The sequence below is a fragment of the Staurois parvus genome, unplaced genomic scaffold, assembly GCF_062004578.1.
Source record: "Staurois parvus isolate SC_StPar_1 unplaced genomic scaffold, SC_StPar_1.0 ptg000079l, whole genome shotgun sequence".
NCBI lineage: Eukaryota > Metazoa > Chordata > Amphibia > Anura > Ranidae > Staurois > Staurois parvus.
The window spans coordinates 39,170-64,117 of record NW_028317875.1 but is presented as its reverse complement, the minus strand read 5'-3'; the positions used below and the strand labels follow the sequence as shown (position 1 = coordinate 64,117).

Sequence of the window (24,948 nt, the reverse complement as noted above, 5' to 3'; positions counted from 1 at the left end):
AACACGGACATAAACGGATGAAAAACGGATGTACATGGATGAAAATGGATGAACACGGACATAAACGGATGAAAAACAGATGTAAACGGATGAAAATGGATGAACATGAACATAAACAGATGAAAAATGGATGAAAATGGATGAACACGGACATATACGGATGAAAAATGGATGAAAATGGATGAACACGGACATATATGGATGAAAAATTGATGAAAATGGATGAACACGGACATATACGGATGCAAAACAGATATAAACGGATGAAAATGGATGAACACGGATATAAATGGATGAAAAACTGATGTAAACGGATGAAAATGGATGAACACGGATATAAACAGATGAAAAATGGATGAAAATGGATGAACACGGACATATACGGATGAAAAATGGATGAAAATGGATGAACACGGACATATACGGATGAACAACAGATATAAACGGATGAAAATGGATGAACACGGACATAAATGGATGAAAAACAGATGTAAACGGGTGAAAATAGATGAACACGGACATAAACAGATGAAAAATGGATGAAAATGGATGAACACGGACATATACGGATGAAAAATGGATGAAAATGGATGAACACGGACATATACGGATGAAAAATGGATGAAAATGGATGAACACGGACATATACGGATGAAAAACGGATGTAAACTCGTCCGTTTTTTTTTTTTTTTTTTTTTAAAGCTGAAGAAAAAAACCAGACCGCCCGTGTTTGGACCCCATGGACTTTATGTCACATCGTTGCCTTCTTGTATTTGCTGCTCGCTGTCAGACAATCGATCCGATACATTGCATATCCGATACAAGGATCGCTTCCTTCGAAATGAATACAAATTATCGAAAGAAACAAAAACTACTAACGAAAGATTTTGCAGACCGGCAGATCCCCGCAGACAGACGAATCTTCTACGCCCGTCCCCGGAGATAATCGCGCCTCTACGCCGCCGCGAGTTTCTTTTTTAATCCTCACGTTCATAACGCTCGATGTAAAACTTTTTCCAATTTTAGAAGAGAAGAGAGGAACGTCGGAAACGATTTCTCAGCGCTCATCCCCGATGATTGAACATTCGTTAAGCGGCGAGAATTTTTTCGCGGTATTAAATCTGGAACCCTCCCGGCCCTGAATCATCTGGCGATTCGCGCGCTCGGACGCGTCGCGTTCCTTCCCGTTCCCTAATAAAGGGTTAAAGAAAATCATTCCGTGAATTTCCCCTTTCTTTTTTTTTTTCTTTTCTCTTTTTTTTTCTTTTCAATTTACATTTTTGGCTTAAAGTGAGAGTGTGCGAACGCGGCGAGCGCGGCGATCCGCGGGTGACATATTGGAAGGGAGCGCAGTTACAACCTGTTAAGCACTCGAGAATCTCATATATTCGCGGGGCCCCTGGCTAACACATCTGCCTAATGTTACAGTTTAAATATCCACTTCCATTTTACATGCATTCAAGTCTCATTTGAGGGAAATGAAACGGTATTATTAAAGGGAGATTTTGCACAAATGGCTCGAATTTGACATGTCAGCTTCAATGAGGCTGCTACATATGTAACGAGGAGAAGGGCTCAAAGGCGACAAACCTCTTCGGAGAGAAAGTCCCTGATTCTGAAATTAAATTTGCATGCTGCGTTCCCGGCGTCCTTCGCTCCCCCTCCTCCCCCCCCGCCTCGCTCTTCGCTCCCCCAACGTCCAGCTCAGTACCACTTCCCTCTTCCCATCCCGGATCAGGAAAAATTCATCTTCAATTCTCCTTCCAGAAGCCGAATGATACATTAATGGGGGAGTTGAAGCTTAATCTGCTGATATTTTGCCCCCCCCCCCCCGTCAACACTATGAGGCCCCTCAGAGGCGTCCCTAGGGTTGGTGTCACCCGGTGCGATAAACAGTTGAACATCTTTTTACATCCGTTAATGTCCGCATCTGTTAATATCTGTTTTTTTTGAACGGAAGAAAACCCTATTTTTCTTCCGCAAAAAAACCCTAAACGGACGTAAAAGGATGAAAATGGATGAACGCGGACATAAGCGGATGAAAAACGGATGTAAACGGATGAAAATGGATGAACACGGGCATAAAAGAATGAAAAATGGATGTAAACGGATGAAAATGGATGAACACGGACATTAACGGATGAAAAACGGATGTAAACAGATCAAAATGGATGAACACGGGCATAAATGGCTGTAAACGGATGAAAATGGATGAACACGGACATAAACGGATGGAAAACGGATGTAAACGGATAAAAATGGATGAACACGGACATAAACGGATGAAAAACGGATGTAAACACATCAAAATGGATGAACACAGGCATAAATGGATGAAAAACGGATGTAACTGGATGAAAATGGATGAACACGGACATAAATGGATGAAAAATGGATGTAAATGGATTAAAATGGATGAACACGGACATATACAGATGAAAAACGGATGTAAACAGAAGAAAATAAATGAACATGGACATAAACGGATGAAAAACGGATGTAACTGGATGAAAATGGATTAACACGGACATAAACGGATGAAAAATGGATGTAAATGGATGAAAGTGGATGAAAGTGGATGAATACGGACATAAATGGATGAAAAACGGATGAAAATGGATGAACATGGATAACACTTGGTGACACCCCCTCCGACGATCCTCACAGAATGGATCGGATCTGCGGATTGGGGAGGATAATGGATCGGACTCCGATCCATTATGCTCAATCCGCAGATTCGATCCATTCTGCGGGGATCATCGGCTTGCTTTACAACTTACCTTTTTGTGGAGTGGGTCCGGTATCACCCCATGCAGTGCGGACCGCACCCCCCCGCACCTGCCTCGGGACGCCACTCAGGCCCCTTTCACACGGCGGGCGGGGCCAATACTTGGGCAATATAGTGTATATATATATATATATATATATATATATAAGGGTCTTCGTTGGTTGGTGGAGCCGGTATGGCCTTTCTCACCCGGCCGTTCCGTATGTCCGTTTTTCATCTGTCCGTTTACGGATGAAAAAGGACATCCATGTATTTCTGTGGACTAGCGGGTGTAAACAGAGGATCAGCTGTTTACATCCATTAATGTCCGCATCCGTTAACATCCGCTTTTTAAAAAAAATAGATGTAAATGGACATAAACGGATGAAAATGGATGAAAAATGGATGCAAATGGACATAAACGGATGTAAATGGATGAAAAATGGATGTAAATGGACATAAATGGATGTAAATGGATGAAAAATGGATGTAAATGGACGTAAATGGATGTAAATGGCTGAAAAATGGATGTAAGTGGACGTAAATGGACTAAAATGGATGTAAATGGACGAAAAAAATGGATGTAAATGGACGTAGACGGATGTAAATTGATGAAAAATGGATGTAAATGGACGTAAATGGATGTAAATTGATGAAAAATGGATGTAAATGGACGTAAACGGATGCAAATGGACGAAAAATGGATGTAAATGAACGTAAACGGATGTAAATGGACGGAAAATGGATATTCTGATGTGGTGGGCGGCTCTCACATATGGGGGGCTCTGACGTGAAGGAGGGGATCTCTGAGTTTCATTTTATCATGGTGGTTGTGTGCATTGCCCCAGGCTCAGGTTTCCCATTGGTGGGAAATCTGCGTTTTCATGCATTTACACGCGTTTTCTTGAAAGATGTGCATTTGAGGCGCCATGAGAAGAGCTGCCATGTTCCAGGTTCACGCAGACATTCTATACCACATACACATCCAACCCCCGTCCAGTGTCTCGTGGCGAGGACAATGGGCGACGAGATGGAGATCCCTCATCATTGAAGTTATCAATTAAACCACCAAAAGTCGATCAGTGGAGTGCGGAAGCCGCAATCCCCCAGAATTCCTCGTTTCCATTCCACGCCCCGCACAGCAATCAGGATTTGGAATAAAGTCGGGGACTCCTAAGCCGGGGGATGGGAGTCTGGAAGGATCAATAATTAACAATGACTTCCTGAGATTTGATTGGATCCTGGAATTGTGTTCCGGATCTGCCGAGTATTGGGCGGTCATTTCCACTAGATGAACCTTTTGTTGGCGCCGTGCAAACCGGACCCAACCGCAACGTGTGCGAGAGATACAGAATCCCGCCGCTGAGATAAAACCAATCGCTGGGCAGCAATGACCATCAATCAGCGTCCAGAACTGAGATGGTCTACAGCTTTGTTCACGGCTCCCATTAGAATTCATCGGCCTACCGGACAGGGGCCCCTTGAATATCAGAGAGCAATAAAGAATCAGCAAGCCAAGATGCTATAGTAAATTGTGGGTGGGGCTTAAAAATTTAACCTACAGAGTGCAGGTGTCTGGAGTATGTAACCTATGGAATGCAGAAGTCAGGAGTATGTATCATACACAGTGCAGGTGTCAGGAGTATGTATCGTACAAAGTGCAGGTGTCAGGAGTATGTATCATACACAGTGCAGGTGTCAGGAGTATGTATCGTACAAAGTGCAGGTGTCAGGAATATGTATCGTACAGAGTGCAGGTGTCAGGAGCATGTATCGTACAGAGTGCAGGTGTCAGGAGTATGTATCGTACAAAGTGCAGGTGTCAGGAGCATGTATCGTACAGAGTGCAGGTGTCAGGAGTATGTATCGTACACAGTGCAGGTGTCAGGAGTATGTATCGTACAAAGTGCAGGTGTCAGGAGTACGTATCATACAGAGTGCAGGTGTCAGGAGTATGTATCGTATAGAGTGCAGATGTAAGGAGTATGTATCATACAGAGTGCAGGTGTCAGGAGTATGTATCGTACAAAGTGCAGGTGTCAGGAGTATGTATCGTACAAAGTGCAGATGTAAGGAGTATGTATCATACAGAGTGCAGGTGTCAGGAGTATGTATCGTATAGAGTGCAGATGTAAGGAGTATGTATCGTACAAAGTGCAGGTGTCAGGAGTATGTATCGTACAGAGTGCAGGTGTCAGGAGTATGTATCGTACAAAGTGCAGGTGTCAGGAGTATGTATCGTACAGAGTGCAGGTGTCAGGAGTATGTATCGTACAGAGTGCAGGTGTCAGGAGTATGTATCGTACAGAGTGCAGATGTAAGGAGTATGTATCATACAGAGTGCAGGTGTCAGGAGTATGTATCGTACAGAGTGCAGGTGTCAGGAGTATGTATCGTACAGAGTGCAGATGTAAGGAGTATGTATCGTACAGAGTGCAGGTGTCAGGAGTACGTATCGTACAAAGTGCAGGTGTCAGGAGTATGTATCGTACAGAGTGCAGGTGTCAGGAGTATGTATCCTACAAAGTGCAGGTGTCAGGAGTATGTAATGTAAAGAGCGCAGGTGTCAGGCATATGTAACGTACAGAGTGCAGGTGTCAGGAGTATGTATGGTACAGAGTGCAGGTGTCAGGAGTATGTATGGTACAGAGTGCAGGAGTCAGGAGTATGTAATGTACAAAGTGCAGGTGTCAGGAGTGTGTAACGTACAGAGTGCAGGTGCCATGGGTATATATTGTACAGGGTGCAGGTGTCAGGAGTATGTATCCTATAGAGTTCAGATGTCAGGAGTATGTATCATACAAAATGCTGGTGTCAGGAGTATGTAATGTACAGAGTGCAGGTGCCATGGGTATGTAACGTACAGAGTGCAGGTGCCATGGGTATGTATTGTACAGGGTGCAGGTGTCAGGAGTATGTATTGTACAGGGTGCAGGTGTCAGGAGTATGTATTGTACAGGGTGCAGGTGTCAGGAGTATGTAACATACAGAGTGCAGGTACCATGGGTATGTATTGTACAAAGTGCAGGTGTCAGGAGTATGTATTGTACAGGGTGCAGGTGTCAGGAGTATGTATTGTACAGGGTGCAGGTGTCAGGAGTATGTATTGTACAAAGTGCAGGTGTCAGGAGTATGTATTGTACAGGGTGCAGGTGTCAGGAGTATGTAACATACAGAGTGCAGGTACCATGGGTATGTATTGTACAGGGTGCAGGTGTCAGGAGTATGTATTGTACAAAGTGCAGGTGTCAGGAGTATGTATTGTACAGGGTGCAGGTGTCAGGAGTATGTAACATACAGAGTGCAGGTACCATGGGTATGTATTGTACAGGGTGCAGGTGTCAGGAGTATGTAACATACAGAGTGCAGGTACCATGGGTATGTATTGTACAGGGTGCAGGTGTCAGGAGTATGTATTGTACAGGGTGCAGGTGTCAGGAGTATGTATTGTACAAAGTGCAGGTGTCAGGAGTATGTGACATATAGAGTGCAGATGTTCCCGAAAGCAAAAAATACAAAAACCTTGGGCCCTCCTGGTGAACTAGTGGGACCTATACTATAATTGCTGGGAGCCATGGCCTCAATTAATACCCCGTACAGGAACAATGGGGTCCGGGCCCAGTACAGAAGGGCCAGTTGTACCCCCCCCCCATCAGCGGCCCGATGACCCTATAATTGGCGCATTCTCCGCCGTATTTCACATCATAAACTATTACAACAAAAACAAAGATGTAATGTTTATGAATAGATCTGCAAATGAAAGGTTCCTTTTGACCACTCATCTGCCTTCCCCGCCACACCGCAGATGGAAGCTGTAGAGGTGCGAGCGGAGCCCTCATCCTACAATGGTGGCATCAGGGGCCCCCGGAGAGGACGACTTCAAATGGCCCCATAAGGGTGACAAAGAGCTTTGGCCTTTGCTGCAGATTAGCTGGAATTGCCTGGATGCCTGGAATAGATTGGATGTTATCTATCACCGCGCGGCCGGGGTCGTTATTTAATAATTAATAGAGACTTCTTATTCTTCCCCGCGCTCGCTGAGGGCGCGATGGCGGCGGGGCCCCGGCCGCTCCAAGAGAGCCTGTCTGTCCCCCCTTTAACGGCCGGGCTCAAGAATCACCCCATCCTTCCTCATCTGTCAGCAGGATGACAATGGCCGCCTGTCAGGTGTATGATTTACACGTTGCCCTGTTTCCCATTAAACCCCAGGCGCACCCCCCCCCCCCTCCCCGACCGAGCTCTGCTACCCGTACCGTCCATTCCGCAGCGGCTCGCACGCGGCCCCTCACTTCCTTTGATGGCTTTCCTGGCGGCGCTAATTGCTTCTCTTCATTTAAGCCACTGCGCTAATTTGCAGCGGCTCTTTATTAGGTTGGAAGGGACCCAAATGATACCATCAATTACACCCGTTCTGTCTGCGGCGCTCATAGGAGGTGTCAATGGGGTGAGAACGAAGGAAACCTGGACCCCCCCCCCCCCCCCCAAACTGCATTAGAAAGGCAAATTCTGCTTTCAAAGGAAAAAAAAAATATATATAAAAATGTATAAATACAGAATTTATCAAATAATATGAATGGGCTGCTCAACGCATGTTAACACGTGAACGGCACGCATTGACATGTGTGTTACTGCCACACCCTACAGCGCGGGGTGATTGGGTATGCTAATGGATCCCAAAAAATATTGCAAGGACCCCCCAGGGGCGGACTGACCATTTGGAAACTCGGGCGCTGCCCGAGGGCCCGGGGTCAGTAGGGGGCCCCATGAGATGCCCCTGGTACCTTTTTCATAGGCTTTTTTGAGTTTGGGCAAGGACACAGGGGCCCCATGATCCCCTATTGCCCGGGGGCCCCATGAGTTGTCAGTCCGCCCCTGGGTCCCCCATAGCACCTCCATCCTTGTGACCTTGGAGCTGGCTGATTTATGCTGCCTTCAGCCGCTGCAGCGCCACCTCCCACCCAACAGGGCGCATTACAACGGCGGAGGCTCGCGCTGCGCTCAACCCTCCTGGCAGTTCCTGGGTGCAGGGGCAGACTGACAACTCATGGGGCCCCCGGGCAATAGGGGATCATGCGGCCCCTGTGTCCTCGCCCACAGTCAAACCACACCCAAAAAAGCCTATGAAAGGTACCAGAGGCAACTCCATATTAATGGTCATATAACATCATATTAATGCCCATAGGAGGCACATTGATAGCCATGAGGCAGAGTGGGCAACTCCATGTTAATGTCCAATGGGGGAGGGACTCCATAATACTGGCATTCAAATCCATATCAATGCCCAAGGGATTGGGGGGGGGGGGCAAATGAATGGGCCTTGGGGGCATCTCCATATCAATGGTCATGATTTTGGAATGGTATGTCCAACCAGCTCATATACTGTAGGTGGGATTCCCATGGGGGGGGGGGTAACTGCATATTAGTGCAATTGGGGTGGGGGGGAAACTCCATATTAAAGGACACGTAACACCATATTAATGCCCATACGGGGGGGACATTAATAGCCATGGGGTGTGGCGGGCAACTCCATGTTAATGACCATGGGGGACAACTCCATGTTAATGACCATGGGGGACAACTCCATGTTAATGGCCATGGGGAACAACTCCATGTTAATGACCATGGGGGACAACTCCATGTTAATGGCCATGGGGAACAACTCCATGTTAATGGCCATGGGAGACAACTCCATGTTAATGACCATGGGGGACAACTCCATGTTAATGGCCATGGGGAACAACTCCATGTTAATGACCATGGGGGACAACTCCATGTTAATGACCATGGGGGACAACTTCATGTTAATGACCATGGGGGACAACTCCATGTTAATGACCATGGGGGACAACTCCATGTTAATGGCCATGGGGGACAACTTCATGTTAATGGCCATGGGGAACAACTCCATGTTAATGGCCATGGGAGACAACTCCATGTTAATGACCATGAGGGACAACTCCATGTTAATGACCATGGGGGACAACTACATGTTAATGACCATGGGGGACAACTCCATGTTAATGACCATGGGGGACAACTCCATGTTAATGGCCATGGGGGCAACTCCATGTTAATGGGTATGGGGGACAACTCCATGTTAATGACCATGGGGGCAACTCCATGTTAATGGGTATGGGGGCAAATCCATGTTAATGGCCATGGGGGACAACTCCATGTTAATGGCCATGGGGGAAGGGGGGGGGGCAATTCCATGTTAGTGTTCATACGGGGAGGACAACTCCATATTAATAGCCCTGGTTTGGAGTGGGATGTCCCACCAGTTCACATGATGTATAACAAAGTAGTCCTTCTGAAGGCTGAGCCCCATCCAGACACTGAATACCGAGGAATTTGTCTTTCTTGGTCCTCCAATCGTCTTACCTGATGTTGACCTGCATTAGTTTCTCCAGCTCCTGCTCCATGTGCTCCTGTAACTCTCCGGGACGCAGCAGCACCTGACATATCGGACAGATCGGGGCCTGGCTGTCAAACAGCGCGACCTTCTTCTTACCTGAGAAGAAACAGGAAAACAATAGATGAATACGGAGCCCACATGACAGATATCTCCAATACACCCGGCCGGGCAATCGGCAATTTCTGCACATCACCAGAAAGGCTGCCCAACCCCCAGCAAAGCCCCCCCAGTACTGGCCAGTGGTCCCAATATTCCAAAATGGTTGCTGCGGGTTTGTTGGCGTGTTGTATATTCTGGGGGTGCTATGTACAGAATTTGGTGTAGAACAATGTTTTTCACTATTAAAAAAACAACATTTCTCTCCCGCCCAGATCCCACTTCTAAATATGAGCAGACTGCTAGTCCCACCCCCATTACAGGCTGGCCCCGCCCAGATCCCACTTCTAAATATGAGCAGAGTGCCGGTTACGCCCCCTTTACAGACTGGCCCGCCCAGATCCCACTTATAAATATGAGCAGTGAGCCAGTCACGCCCCCTTTCAGGCTGGTCCAACCGGGACCCCATCTCGAAATATGAGCAGACTGCCAATCACACCCCTTTTACAGGCTGGCCCCGCCCAGACCTCATCTCGAAATATGAGCAGACTGCCAATCACACCCCTTTTACAGGCTGGCCCCGCCCAGACCCCACCTCTAAATATGAGCAGACTGCCAGTCACACCCCTTTTACGGGATGGCCCCGCCCAGACCCCACCTCTAAATATGAGCAGACTGCCAGTCACACCCTTTTACAGGCTGGCCCCGCCCAGACCCCACCTCTAAATATGAGCAGACTGCCAGTCACACCCCTTTTACAGGCTGGCCCCGCCCAGACCCCACCTCTAAATATGAGCAGACTGCCAGTCACACCCCTTTTACAGGCTGGCCCCGCCCAGATCCCACTTCTAAATATGAGAAGAGTGCCAGTCACGCCCCCTTTCAGGCTGGTCCCACCCAGACCCCACCTTGAAATATGAGCAGACTGCCAATCACACCCCTTTTACAGGCTGGCCCCGCCCAGACCCCACCTCTAAATATGAGCAGACTGCCAATCACACCCCTTTTACAGGCTGGCCCCGCCCAGACCCCACCTCTAAATATGAGCAGACTGACAGTCACGTGTTTTTGACATGTTCCGGTGCATTTTTTATACTTTCGGGTTCATTTTTTTCACCTTCTTTTTCTTCAGTTTAAATAGGGAAATGTGCGTTCCGGTGCGTTTCTCATTCCTTTTAGGGCCGGTTCACACCATAGAAACGCATTCCAGATGCGGTCTGGATGCGTTTTTGCATGAACATTTTTGGCGCATTCCGGTGAGTTTTTGACGCGTCCTGGTGCATTTTTTATGCTTTCTGGATTATTTTTTCCCCTCTTTTTCTTCAATTTAACCCCTTCACGCCGGCTGCACGCAAATGTGCAGCCTCCCGGTGTCTGGGCCTAGACGCTGAGCGGCCGCACATTTGCGTTCATGTAACAAAAAACATATGTGCTGAGACTGCGCGCCCTGCGCTCTTTCAATCGGGACCTTTCCCGATCATGTGACCGGCCTTGACGTGACTTCACGGCGGCCACATGACACTAAGCCACGCCCCGTCCCGCCCACCTCCCGGTGCAGGAACTCCTCTTCACACCAGGACGATTCGACGTGAAGGGGTTAAACAGGGACATGTGCATTCCTGTGCGTTTTTGGTGCCTTATAGGGCCGGTTCACACCATAGAAATGCAGTTCAGATGCGTTCTGGATACGTTTTTGCATGTCGTGTGAAGCGGCCCTGACGCCAGTGCTGTCAGAGTGAGGTGGTTGGGGTCGTATTCACTAACATTCTGATCTGATGAAGTAGAAGCGCCCCTCCCCCCCCCCCAGGGGTAGTCGCAGCAGTGCGGTGTGCAGACTGACGCCTCGGCGGTCATCCATTATCATGGCGTACGGGGCGCTAATATAAGCCGTCGCGGCGGTACTCAGGCAGGAGCGGCGTGACAGGAGGCGAGAATTATCCGCGGCACACAATGATGGAAGGGTGCCGTAAAAATGCAAATCGTTCCTAATTAAGATGTTTATTGTCAAACAATGCTGTTCTTAATGCTAGCCGTGTGGTGCAGCCTGCAACCCCACCGCACATAAATTGTCTGCGCCGCGGCGACCTGCGACGGGGCAAGAAAAAAAACCCTGAAAAATTAACCCCCGCAGGGCTCTCTGCTGCAGGCAGGCATAGAACATCTCACCTAATGGAAAGCCCTGAGAACAGCAACGTCGGATCAGTCTTTAGATGCGGTGGCTGCCTTAGTTTTCTTTTCTCGGAGTTTCCATTCCTTTGTTTTCACCTGATGATCCTGCCGCTAACACACTTCCTGTCCTAGGGTGACAACGCTTACTGCACTGTCTCCATAGAGCGGCAGCGTTGTCACCCTAGGACAGGAAGTGTGTTAGGACTGCAGACAACCCTTGCAAACAACCCTTACAAACCTTCATTCTATCAGAAGCCAGGGTGACAACACAGAGACACAATTGAGACACGGGGCAGAGTGTTGTCACCCTATAACAGGAAGTGCCTAAACAAGGACCTTCATGGCAGGATCACCAGGGTGACAACACAGAGACACAACTAAGACACAGGGACGGAGCGTTGTCACTCTATAATAGGAAGTGTCTAAGGAAGGGCCTTTGTGGCAGGATCACCAGGGTGACAACACAGAGCATCAATGAGACACAGGGATGAAGCGTTGTCACCCTATAACAGGAAGTGCCTAAACAAGGACCTTCATGGCAGGATCACCAGGGTGACAACACGGAAACACAACTGAGACACAGGGGCAAAGCGTTGTCACCCTATAAAAGGAAGTGCCTGAACAAGGACCTCCATGGCAGGATCACCAGGGTGACAACACAGGGACACAACTGAGACACAGGGATGGAGCGTTGTCACCTTATAACAGGAAGTGCCTGAACAAAGACCATCATAACAGGAAAGACGAAGAGATACAAATGTAACAACATTGAAGGAGATTTTTAAAGTGACACGAACAGCTGCATTGTTAGTCTGGGGGGGGGGGGGGAGTGTTAGATGGACTAGCAGATTTACATACACTAACAAAACCAAACCAAACTCCAGCTCGCACTTTATAATCAGTTACAGTTTTCATTCCTTTTGAGATGAAGGTTTTACATCGATAAGAAAAAAAAAAGCTGATCGTTGTGAGCGCCCCGTCAGTGATAAATGGTTTGTCTCATCCCTGTAACTGCTACATCTGCAGGAGAACTTGTTCTTTTGAAAAAAAAAAACAAAACAACGGACTTACTGGCCGGATCACTAGGTGAACATAAAAGGTAAGAAAACGAAGGCGGCCGTCACATCGCCTTAATGATAAATGAGGTCGTTCTCTTTATCAGATCCGTCGGCTCCATATTACAGATCCTAATCAAGAGGAGACTCCAACCTGTTTCAAGACGCTGAAATAATGATTTAATGGGGGGGGGGAGCGATCGAGCGTCTTCCAAGCGCAGCGCGGCGTCCCGGGTATGTATGATCGTCTCTGGCAGCTCCATAGAGGAAGATCCATCTTTTTATAAACGGTATTTTCTGCTCAGAGGTGGTGCCAAGCCTCCGTCTGCCAGTCCGGGAGCCGAACATTTCCAACGAGTCCAGGAATAACCCGGCCAGGCTGGATGGGGGGCGACTATTAATAGGGCCCCCCCATCTCCGGCGGCAGACAATGCGGGCGCACGCTCAGCCTTTTCCTTCATAAACAAGCATTTTGTTTAGAAGGAAATCCTGTCCCTTGTAGAGGCCGCTGGTAGCCTCGGACCCGCCAAGCTGGCCGATCGAACGTTTTCTGGACAGGGATATAATACATGGGATCTGACAGCGGATAACGACCACTCAGCCTCTTTAATTTGCCATTTTCTGCGTGTTTCCAGCATCGCCGTCACGCCGCTAAAACCCCGAGGTTATATTATCCGGCTCATCATCTCCGGGGATCGCTCCTGTTCACGCCGCCCCCGGCCTTAAATAAGATGTTCAGCAAGTTGGCCCGTTGTCAGCCAAGGCGGCTCGTCCAGCTTGGCAAGGAGCGCAGCGAGGAAAACCGAGCTTTGTTGTGTCTACGAAAACGCCGAAAAACAGCGAACAAACGCCTGCGCCGGATACAAATAATCTGTGCGCGCAGAAGAGCGCCGTTCTGTGACATTAGGAGGTGCCATGGCTACGCTCCAGGGACCCGGCGTGCGTGAGAGGGGCCCCGTTAAGTGGGCCCAATCGCATTGCGGTAACGCTGCTGCAACACATAGAGATGCGCGTTAGATTGTTGCAATGCGGTGCCACTCATGATTGGTGCGCCAATGCTGACGGATGCGGAGTGTGCGGCAATGCACCAGCATGCGTTAAGTTGCGGAGTGCCGCCAAAAATGCCGAATGCACGACTTTTGGTCTGTTGTAGTCAGGGGTGGACTGAAAACTCATGGGGCCCCCCGGGTAATAGGGGATCATGGGGCCCCTGTGTCCTTGCCCAAACTCAAAAAAGCCTATGAAAAAGGTACCAGGGGCATCTCATGGGGCCCCCTACTGACCCCGGGCCCTCAGGCAGTGCCCGATTGACTGAATGGTCAGTCCGCCCCTGGTTGTAGTGCGTCGGGCAGCCCATGGAGATGACCAAGCTGTCCCAACACAATGTTCACGAATGCGGCACACACAGCATGTCAATGCACAGGCGTTTATACACCGCGGCAGAACGGCGTGAAGAACGAACATTTTCCCACACGTTTTATTTACAAGTACGGGGTCACACTGATGCGGTGCAGAATTGGCAGTGTTTTCAGTGCGAATTCCGCACCGCATCAGAATCGCACCCCGTTCATGTGAAGCGCTGAGGGTGTGTATGTAAACAACCCCCCGAAAGTGGTCCGCAAAACGGGTGCGATGGACAGAATCGGATCACATAGGTGTGAATACCCGAGTGATCCGATTCTAGTGCGGACCAAAAAAGGCTCCTGCGCCTTTTTGGTGCGGTGCGATTAGAGCCATACATAATGTACGACTCCGATCGCACCGCACACAAATCGCATGTGACGTGCACATGTATGTCAACCCGGGCTAAGGGTCCTTTTACACGGGCGTTCCGTTTTTTTTTCATCAGTTCAGTCATGTTTTTCCAAGGAAAAAAACAGAGTTTACATCAGTTTCTTTCTCTGTTTATATCCGTTTATATCGGTTTACATCCGTTTAGATCCATTTACATCCATTTTTTCATTCGTTTTTCATCCATTTACATCCATTTTTGGTCCGTTAACATCCATTTTACATCTGTCTACATCCGTTTTCATCCATTTACATCCGTTTTTGGTCCGTTGACATTCGTTTTACATCTGTTTTCATCCACTTACATCTGTTTTTGGTCTGTTTACATCCATTTACATTTGTTTTACATCCGTTTTCATCTATTTACATCCGTTGACATCTGTTTTCATCCACTTACATCCGTTTTTCATTTGTTTACATCCGTTTATATCGGTTTACATCCGTTTTTCATCCGTATAGATCCATTTACATCCGTTTTTTAATCCGTTTTTCATCCATTTACATCTGTTTATATCGGTTTTCATCTGTTTTTCATCCTTTGACATCTGTGTTTCGTCCGTTCCGGGGTTTTGCGGAAGATATTCACGGATGTGGACATTAACGGATGTTTTATTCCTATTACAAGGAATATTTATTTATTTATTTATTTCAGGTACTTATATAGCGCCGTCAATTTACGCAGCACTTTACATATATATTGTACATTCACATCAGTCCCCGCCCCCGAGGAGCGTACAATCTAAGGTCCCTAATATATAACATCCCTTGTAATAGATATAAGGATGACAGGTCCTCTTCAAGGAGAAATTTGGGGTCAAAAAGTCCCCAGATCTCTCCTTTATCTTTAAAAGCAAAAGATTCAAAAAAGATTTCTTTTGATCTTTTGTTTTTTAAAAGTAAAAAAATTGTTTGCATCTGGCCTGGGCCAGAAGTGACGTCCTGATGTCGCCCCGGGCCGGAAGTGACGTCCTGATGTCGCCCCGGGCTGGAAGTGACTTCCTGATGTCGCCCCGGGCCGGAAGTGAGGTCCTGATGTCGCCCCCGGGCCGGAAGTGACTTCCTGATGTCGCCCCGGGCCGGAAGTGACGTCCTGATGTCGCCCCGGACCGGAAGTGACGTCCTGATGCCGCCCCGGACCGGAAGTGATGTCCTGCTGCCGCCCCGGGCCGGAAGTGACGTCCTGATGCCACCCCGGGCCGGAAGTGACGTCCTGATGCCGCCCCGGGCCGGAAGTGACGTCCTGATGCCTCCCCGGGCCGGAAGTGACGTCCTGATGCTGCCCCAGGCCGGAAGCGACGTCCTGATGTCTCCCCGGGCCGGAAGTGACATCTTGTCTTTGCTCTGGTCCTCAAATGCCATAGAGGCGATCAGAGACCACCGAGTCTCTCATCTTCTCTGGGATCAGCTGGCCGCACGATCGGATCGTTTCTAAGGTGCGCCGGTTTTGATGGTAAGCGCCGGTGAGTGGCGGGAGGGGGACGGCGTCCCTCCCGCTGCTACTGAAAGCGATCCGGTGGCCAATTAGCCGCTCGGCCCGCTCTCATTAGGAGTCGAACTCCGGGCACAAAGTAACGTTTATTGAAATGTATTCCTCTGTAGCCACAAAAGTTATCGATCCACTTTGTGAGCACCGAATGTCCTTACAAACCCAGATATTACCTTGTAAGCGTAGCAGTGACATCATCATTGGGCTGTACATAGCCTGTGCAGAGGGCTGAGCCGTGGGAGGGGAACAGAAGACCTCACCCACTACAGGCTGCCTGCAGGAATATACAGGAGGGGGCGGAGACAAGACCAGTCACCCTGCACAAGGAGAGAGCTGTGGGAGGGGTCCAGCAGGCTCCACCCACTACAGGAAACTACAGGAGGGGGTGGAGACAAGACCAGTCACCATGCACAAGGAGAGAGCAGAACTGTGGGAAGGGCCTGGTAGTCTCCACCCACTACAGAAAAAAAAAGGAAGGGGCAGAGACAAGACCAGTCTCCCTGCACAAGGAGAGAGAGTAGAGCTGTGAGAGGGACCCAGTAGGCCCCACCCACTACAGAAAACTGCCGGAAGGGGGCGGAGACCAGACCAGTCTCCCTGCACAAGGAGAGAGAGCAGGGCTGGGGGAGGGACCCAGTAGGCCCCACCCACTACAGAAAACTGCCGGAGGGGGCGGAGACCAGTCCAGTCTCCCTGCACAAGGAGAGAGAGCAGAGCTGGGGGCGGGACCCAGTAGGCCCCACGCACTACAGAAAACTGCAGGAGGGGGCGGAGACCAGACCAGTCTCCCTGAACAAGGAGAGAGAGCAGAGCTGTGGGAGGGACCCAGTAGGCCCCACCCACTATAGAAAACTGCAGAAGGGGGCGGAGACCAGACCAGTCCCCCTGCACAAGCAGAGAGGTCAGCAGCAAGCGGTCTTTATCCCAGGACGTCTCACACTGGATTCCGGCACAGATCTGGAAGGATAACAGAAAGATCTCCGAGATTCCAGAAGTCACATGACTGACGGATTCGGCCGATATTTGTTCATCTGGGAGTTCAGCTGCACCGTCCTCTGGGACCTCCAGGAAATGGCGGGATACACGGCGGACGCTCGCGGCAGCGCTTGGAACGCATTTGTGGTCTGTCGACCTCGTCAGGATGGGAACGAACCTCCATTCATCCACTCGACTTCTCGGCCGGATGATCGATCGTTAACATTTCGTAAAATCCTGCAAGGTTCTCCGCGTCTCACAAATACGAAGGAGAAAAACTTGACGTTTCCCATAATGCTGCGGGCAAGCCGGCGCCTCTCATTCATCGCGCCCGATCACATTTTTTTTTTTTTTGTAATGGACACAAAATGGCCCTGAATCCCGGAGTAATGTATTAAACGAGGGTAAGTGCAAGCGATTAACAGAACGCATCGATGTAGAGAGTCGTCCATCGGGAGGCTGGAGGAAAATAAACAAGCGGCGAGGACCGTTATTATCCTGTCGTCCGTGTCACCAGCCGGCTGACACGCAACTCGGTAACTTGGCCTCTCTCTGAAAATGCGCCTCAATTTAGCCCCTCGATCAGCTCGCCGCGGTCTGACTAAACGCGCCATTCAGGAGCTCTGCTGAACCGAGAGTCTAGAATGACACAGATTGGCGGGGAAGAGGACGCCGCGCGCTAATGGACGTCTGCTAATGACACAGCCCTCATCGCGCCGACAGTTTACATGTCAAAACACACAGCGCCTTAAATAACAGCGCCACAATGGAAAGCACTTTGAAGACGGCGTAATAAGATCTCGCCAATTTTTTTTTTTTTTTTTAAACAATGAAATTTGATGCAGAGCGGTGCGTTCGAAACATCTTTTTTAGAAATTCTTTGAAATTCTATTAAAGAGACAAAGAAATTCAAAAAGGAACGTTGTGCTCCTGCGTGTCTTCTGCGAGCGAACAAACTGCGTTTTCAGAATAAACCCGACTTCTAAATAATATTTATTTCCCGTTTTATTCATTTATGTGTAACGGGTTTTATCCGAGTATAGAAAGATTTAAATCTGAAGAAAATCACCTCGTTAAAAATGGCAGAATGATTTACTATTACAATTATTGTTGTTGTTATTATTATTGTCGATGTTGTTCTGATTATTATTATTGTTTCTGTTCATATTATTATTATTGTCACTGTTGCTATTATTATTATCATTGTTGTTGCTGTTATGTATCATTATTATTATTGTTTATTTTTATTGTTATTATTATTATTGTAGCTGTTGCTATTATTATTGTCGTTGTTGTGATTATTATTATTGTATTATTATTATTATTATTGTTGTTGTTGATTTTGCTATTATTATTGTTGTTGTTGTTGTTGTGATTATTTTTATTGTTGCTGTTATTAATTATTATTAATATTTTTATTATTACTGTTGTTATTATTATTGTCATTGTTGTGATGATGATGATTATTATTATTGCTGTTTATTATTATTATTATTTGTATTATTATTATTAGTGTTATTATTATCAGTGTTGCTATTTTTATTATTGTTATTGTTGTTGTGATTATTATTATTACTGTTGTTGTTATTATTATTATTGTCGATGTTGCTAATTTATTATTGTTATTGTCATTGTTGTGATTATTATTATTGTTGTGATTATATTTATTGTTGCTCTTAATAATTCTTATTATTATTATTACTGTTATTATTATTGTTATTATTGTGACGATGATGATGATTATTATTACTGTTTATTATTATTATTATTTGTATTATTATTATTATTAGTGTTATTATTATTATCAATGTTGATATTTTTATTATTATTATTGTTATTGTTGTTGTGATTATTATTATTATTGTTGCTATTGTTGATGTCGCTATTATTATTAATGTCATTGTTGTGCTTGGGCTGTTGGTCTTGTGAATGGGCTGTTCCTGACGTCATCATGCCTATAGAACAGCTCTGATCTTGAGGACGGAAGGAACAGTCCATCGCTGGACGTGGGGGGAGCACAGTTTTCCGGAGGATCGGGTAAGTATGCGCCCCTAGACAAAGCCAGCAGTTAACCCATGCAGTGTGGGCACAGCCTTACTTAATAGGAGAAATTGTTTTTCTTTTCACAGAGTTCTGCTTTACATTTCTTCATAGGCAGGCAGTATAACGATCTCATTTGCCATGACACCTCCCAGAATACAGCGCTGCATTCATTTGTGTGTTTTATATCTGCCTGGAGTTCAGCTTTGATGTCACAATTCACGGCAAGTCACACTGAAGATGAATCGTTGCTACAAACCGATAATATCTGCGATCAACAGCAATTTATAGCCGGCGATTGAATCGCTACAATCACTAATGCCGGCCATAGACGGGTCAAAAATCAGCCAATTTTTGCACCGTTAGTGGGTTAATTGGTCGGCCAGTTTTCGGGGTTTTTGCACATTTATTTTAGCGGTCATGTTAGAAAATGTGCAGCCGATTTTGACGATCGGACGATTTTCCCGGCAATGATGGCCAAATTGGCCGATCGTATTACCGATAAAAAATCTGCGCATGAGCCGTGACAGAAGAAGAAGACCCGCTATGATATTTTATTTGAAAAGTCTTGCGGTTGCAACAAATGTATCCATTTGTATCCAAATAAAAACATAATGTATTTGTATTGCTGTCACATTGTATGGTGCGCTCCCCTGTCACATTGTATGGTGCGCTCCCCTGTCACATTGTATGGTGCGCTCCCCTGTCAAATTGTATGGTGCGCTCCCCTGTCACACTGTATGGTGCGCTCCCCTGTCACACTGTATGGTGCGCTCCCCTGTCACATTGTACGGTGCGCTCCCCTGTCACATTGTACGGTGCGCTCCCCTGTCACATTGTACGGTGCGCTGCCCTGTCACATTGTACGGTGCGCTCCCCTGTCACATTGTACGGTGCGCTCCCCTGTCACATTGTACGGTGCGCTCCCCTGTCACATTGTAAGGTGCGCTCCCCTGTCACATTGTACGGTGCGCTCCCCTGTCACATTGTACGGTGCGCTCCCCCGTCACATTGTACGGTGCGCTCCCCCGTCACATTGTACGGTGCGCTCCCCTGTCACATTGTATGGTGCGCTCCCCTGTCACATTGTACGGTGCGCTCCCCTGTCACATTGTACGGTGCGCTCCCCTGTCACATTGTACGGTGCGCTCCCCTGTCACATTGTACGTTGCGCTCCCTTGTCACATTGTATGGTGCGCTTTCCTGTCACATTGTACGGTGCGCTCCCCCGTCACATTATATGGTGCGCTCCCCCGTCTCTGGAAGGGACAGAAGTTATGGGGTTAATGCCGGCCATAGACGGGTCGAAAATCGGCCGATTTTTTTAACGTCAGTGGTAACGTCGGCCGATCGACCAACTTTTCTTCTTTTTTTTTTTTAAATTGGCTGATGTTCGACCCGTCTATGGCCGGCATAACAATTGATTACTAAAAAGCGATTTGTTGCTGCTACAGGAGAACTAGTTCCGTATCTTTTGGTTGGGGAGTTCTCCTTCAAATCCAAAAACTGTTTCATTAAAAAAAAGGCGATTTTCTTCCCGTTATTTCCCTGAACGAAGGAAAATGAAACAATCCTTTATTTCACCGTATCTGTTCCTACAAAGAGAGACTTTGAATGATGGAATCCTGTGACTCCAAAGGCAAACAGAAAGAGGTCGACTTACTAAAGGCAAACAGGCTGTTCGCTTTGCAAGGGAAAATGACCCGGGGGTTAGTGAAGGAGGTGGAGTTTCACAAAGAATACCCAATCACATGCGAGGAAAAAAAGAAAAAAAAATCAGCCATTTGGTTACTTATGATTCGATGATGGAAGTCAGCAGATCTTCACCGCAATCACTAAGATCAGGGGAAAATCCCCTTGTAAAGCGAAAAGCCTATCTGCCTTTAGTGCCTCCTCCCCCAGGACAGGAAGGGACCTGAATGTGGGGCGATTTACTGGAAAATGTGGAAATCTATCACCAGAATATACAAAAACTCTGCCGGAGTGAATGTTGTGCGGCCGAAATAAATAATCGTGCAGAATTTTCAGCGCTCCGGGTTGGATACGGATTTGTTCAGCAATTTATAAAACAAGTTCAATAATTTTTGTAGATCCAATGTGATCAGGAAACAAATCTAACCCAGGCCATACAGGGATCGAATTCTGAACGAATTTTCTTTAGAAAATCATGAATTTTGTGCAGTTTGTACTCCACCATGGATTTCGAAAATTCAAACAACCAAGCCGAAAAGAAAAGAATTTTTGTGGTTGGGAATATTCTTTTCTTTCTGGATTGCAGCTCCCGCTCATTTCTTTTTCGATTAAATTTCTCGCACAATTCTCCCACCATTGATTAGAGATTCGTTCGTTTTTACAAAGATTTCCAACCTGCCCGATCACTCAAATTTGATGACCGCACAAAAATGCTGTGACCCCCACTAAAGGTGCGAGATTCGAACGGAAATAGTTATGATTTTCGGAATTTGACTCATGTACAGTGAAGGAAATACGTATTTGCTCCCCGGCTGATGCTGAATGTTCGCCCCTCACACAGAAATGATCGGTCTAACAATGGAATGTTCGCCCTTCACACAGAAATGATCGGTCTAACAATGGAATGTTCGCCCCTCACACAGAAATGATCGGTCTAACAATGGAATGTTCGCCCCTCACACAGAAATGATCGGTCTAACAATGGAATGTTCGCCCCTCACACAGAAATGATCGGTCTAACAATGGAATGTTCGGTGTAACACTAAGAGACAGAATACAACAACAAATTCAGCAGAAATGCGTCTAACAAATGATGACTGATCTGCATGTTCATGAGGGAAAGAAGGATTTGATCCCCTATCATTCAGCAGGATTTCTGGCTCCCAGGTGTCTTTCATACAGGTAACAAGCTGAGATTAGAAGCAGTCTCTTAAAGGGAGTGCTGCTAATCTCATTGTGTTACCTGTATAAAAGACACCTGTCCACAGGAGCCATAAAACCATCAGATTCCAAACTCTCCACCATGGCAAAGACCAAAGAGCTGTCCAAGGATGTCAGGGACAAGATGGTAGACCTACACAAGGCTGGACTGGGCTACCAAACTATGGCCAAGCAGCTTGGTGAGAAGGTGACAACAGTTGGTGCAATCATTCACAAATGGAAGAAACACAAAACAAGTGTCAGTCTCCCTAGGTCTGGTGCACCATGCAAGATCTCACCTCGTGGAGTGTCAATGATCATGAGAAATTAAAGATTTAGAAACAAAAGTAACTCCTAAACCGGCTGTCGGCAACCCGCGGCTCCGGAGCCGCATGCGGCTCTTTTTCACCTTTCCTGCGGCTCCGGAGCACACTGCCCACCAGGTGACAGGCAATAGGGTCGGCAAGCCGCGGCTCTTTTAATGCAGATCTTCTGTGTGCCGGGCGCCCGCTGGCAAACATTGGCTGTCAGGATGTAGGCGGGGCAGCCCGGATGTAGGCGGGGCAGCGTGACGAACTCCTCTCCTCTCACAGTCCGCCCTGAAGACCAGAACGGCGCAGGAACCCAGCGAGAGGAACGCGCGGAGCAAAGGTAAGTGAATTCACACAATATGGGGAGTGAATTACTATGGGGGATGAATTACTATAGGGGGGATGAATTACTACGGGGGATGAATTACTATATGGGGGATGAATTACTACGGGGGATGAATTACTATATGGGGGATGAATTACTATTGGGGGGATGAATTACTACGGGGGATGAATTACTATGGGGGATGAATTACTATATGGGGGATGAATTACTATAGGGGGGATGAATTACTACGGGGGATGAATTACTATATGGGGGATGAATTACTATAGGGGGGATGAATTACTATAGGGGGGATGAATTACTATGGGGGATGAATTACTATAGGGGGGATGAATTACTATGGGGGATGAATTACTATATGGGGGATGAATTACTATGGGGGATGAATTACTATATGGGGGATGAATTACTATATGGGGGATGAATTACTATATGGGGAAGGAATTACTATAGGGGGGATGAATTACTATGGGGGATGAATTACTATAGGGGGGATGAATTACTATGGGGGATGAATTACTATATGGGGGATGAATTACTATATGGGGGATGTATTTTCAGTTTTAAAAATGTTTCTCTCAAAATAAATTTCAATCGTGGTTTTGGCGAGATTTGGCTCAGTCGAAAAAAAAGGTTGCCCACCACTGACCTAAGGCTATGATTGTGATTATGATGATACACTGTGGCCCTGATTAACCCTTTGCTTACTGGGCCCTTAAACCCCCTTCATGACCAGAGCGCTTTTTGCAATATATGCAGTGTCGGATTTGTTTTAAATGTTGCAATGGTTTTGCGGCTCCCAGTCTTTTTTTCCCTCTCGGAAACGGGTCCAAGTGGCTCTTTATGTCTTAAAGGTTGCAGACCCCTGTCCTAAACAGAAAACTTCATCTCACAATACACCACGGAAACGACGTGCAAAACACAAAATCGGGTCGCTGGACCGCTTCGTAAATCTGTATTATGTGTCGTCTCATCATCATCATTTTCTTTTTTTTTAAAAGATAGAACAAGGTTACGTTTTAGAACAAACAGAAGAATACATAATATTTCGCTTTTTATGGATTTTGGGGTCTCCTAAAGTCAGATTAACCTCGGAACTCGAATATCGAAATTCTTGTTACATTAAACGTAAAGTATCAAATATGAAGGAAATCGTTTATTAGAAATAGTTTATCAAATTATTATTTACATATAGAGAACCATCAATGCCTCTCAACTACTAACCCAACAACTCTCCCCACTTGTTGGACGTCGTCGATGTACCAAGACTTGTGGTTGGCGTAGCGGACCGCGCTTCGGTAAGATGTAGGAGATGTCCAGTGAACTGTGTAGGACCATCACTACTCCCTATTGGCTGCCATTTTCATACCAAACATGGGTCTAATCAGAGCCTCATCGGGGCACAGTGCCATCCCGGCAGATGGAAGAAGATGGCGGCTCTGATAAAGGTTCTGTCTGGGCTCGAGGTATAGGAGGTCAATGGCTGGAAAATGATATTCAAGGATTTAGTGTGGCCTGTGAAGTTGTGGGATTCTAAAGGCACAAAGGGTTAGAGCAGCAATTATACAACTAGGGGTCCTCTAGAGGAGGTCGGGAGGTCCTTGAGATATGGCTGATTGACCTTCATTGTGATGGTGAATATGTAGTTCAGGGCCAATGCCACTTGGAAGAGCCAGCTGACGACCAATCTAAGGACCTTCTTCCCACTGACCACCAATGTAAGGGACATTCTTCCCTCTGACCCCCAATGTAAGGGACACTCTTCCCACTGACCACCAATGTAAGATACATTCTTCCCACTGACCCCCAATGTAAGGGACATTCTTCCCACTGACCACCAATGTAAGGGACATTCTTCCCACTGATCACCAATGTAAGGGACATTCTTCCCACTGACCACCAATGTAAGGGACATTCTTCGCACTGACCCCCAATGTAAGGGACATTCTTCCCACTGATCACCAATGTAAGGGACATTCTTCCCACTGATCACCAATGTAAGGGACATTCTTCCCACTGACCCCCAATGTAAGGGACATTCTTCCCACTGACCACCAATGTAAGGGACATTCTTCCCACTGATCACCAATGTAAGGGACATTCTTCCCACTGACCCCCAATGTAAGGGGCATTCTTCCCACTGACCCCCAATGTAAGGAGCATTCTTCCCACTGACCACCAATGTAAGGGACATTCTTCCCACTGATCACCAATGTAAGGGACATTCTTCCCACTGACCCCCAATGTAAGGAGCATTCTTCCCACTGACCCCCAATGTAAGGGACATCCTTCCCATTGACCCCCAATGTAAGGGACATTCTTCCCACTGATCACCAATGTAAGGGACATTCTTCCCACTGACCCCCAATGTAAGGGACATTCTTCCCACTGATCACCAATGTAAGGGACATTCTTCCCACTGACCCCCAATGTAAGGGACATTCTTCCCACTGACCCCCAATGTAAGGGACATTCTTCCCACTGACCCCCAATGTAAGGGACATTCTTCCCACTGACCACCAATGTAAGGGACATTCTTCCCACTGACCACCAATGTAAGGGACATTCTTCCCACTGATCCCCCAATGTAAGGGACATTCTTCCC

The 24,948-nt window shown here is 47.1% G+C and overlaps 1 protein-coding gene across 1 annotated transcript in view; it reads right to left on the bottom strand.

The window, feature by feature from the left end:
* The window catches only part of RNF220 (ring finger protein 220), a gene marked incomplete at its 3' end in the record, with an annotated part of 181,596 nt that extends 164,516 nt beyond the window's left edge, over positions 1 to 17,080 (bottom strand). Inside the window, exons 1-2 of the mRNA XM_089669555.1 lie at positions 16,933 to 17,080; positions 9,149 to 9,278 (exon numbers count right to left, since the gene is read on the bottom strand). Coding sequence (XP_089525681.1) covers positions 9,149 to 9,278; positions 16,933 to 17,080 — 278 coding nt within the window. The remainder of the gene's footprint in view (positions 1 to 9,148; positions 9,279 to 16,932) is intronic.
* Between the last annotated feature and the right edge of the window lie 7,868 nt (positions 17,081 to 24,948).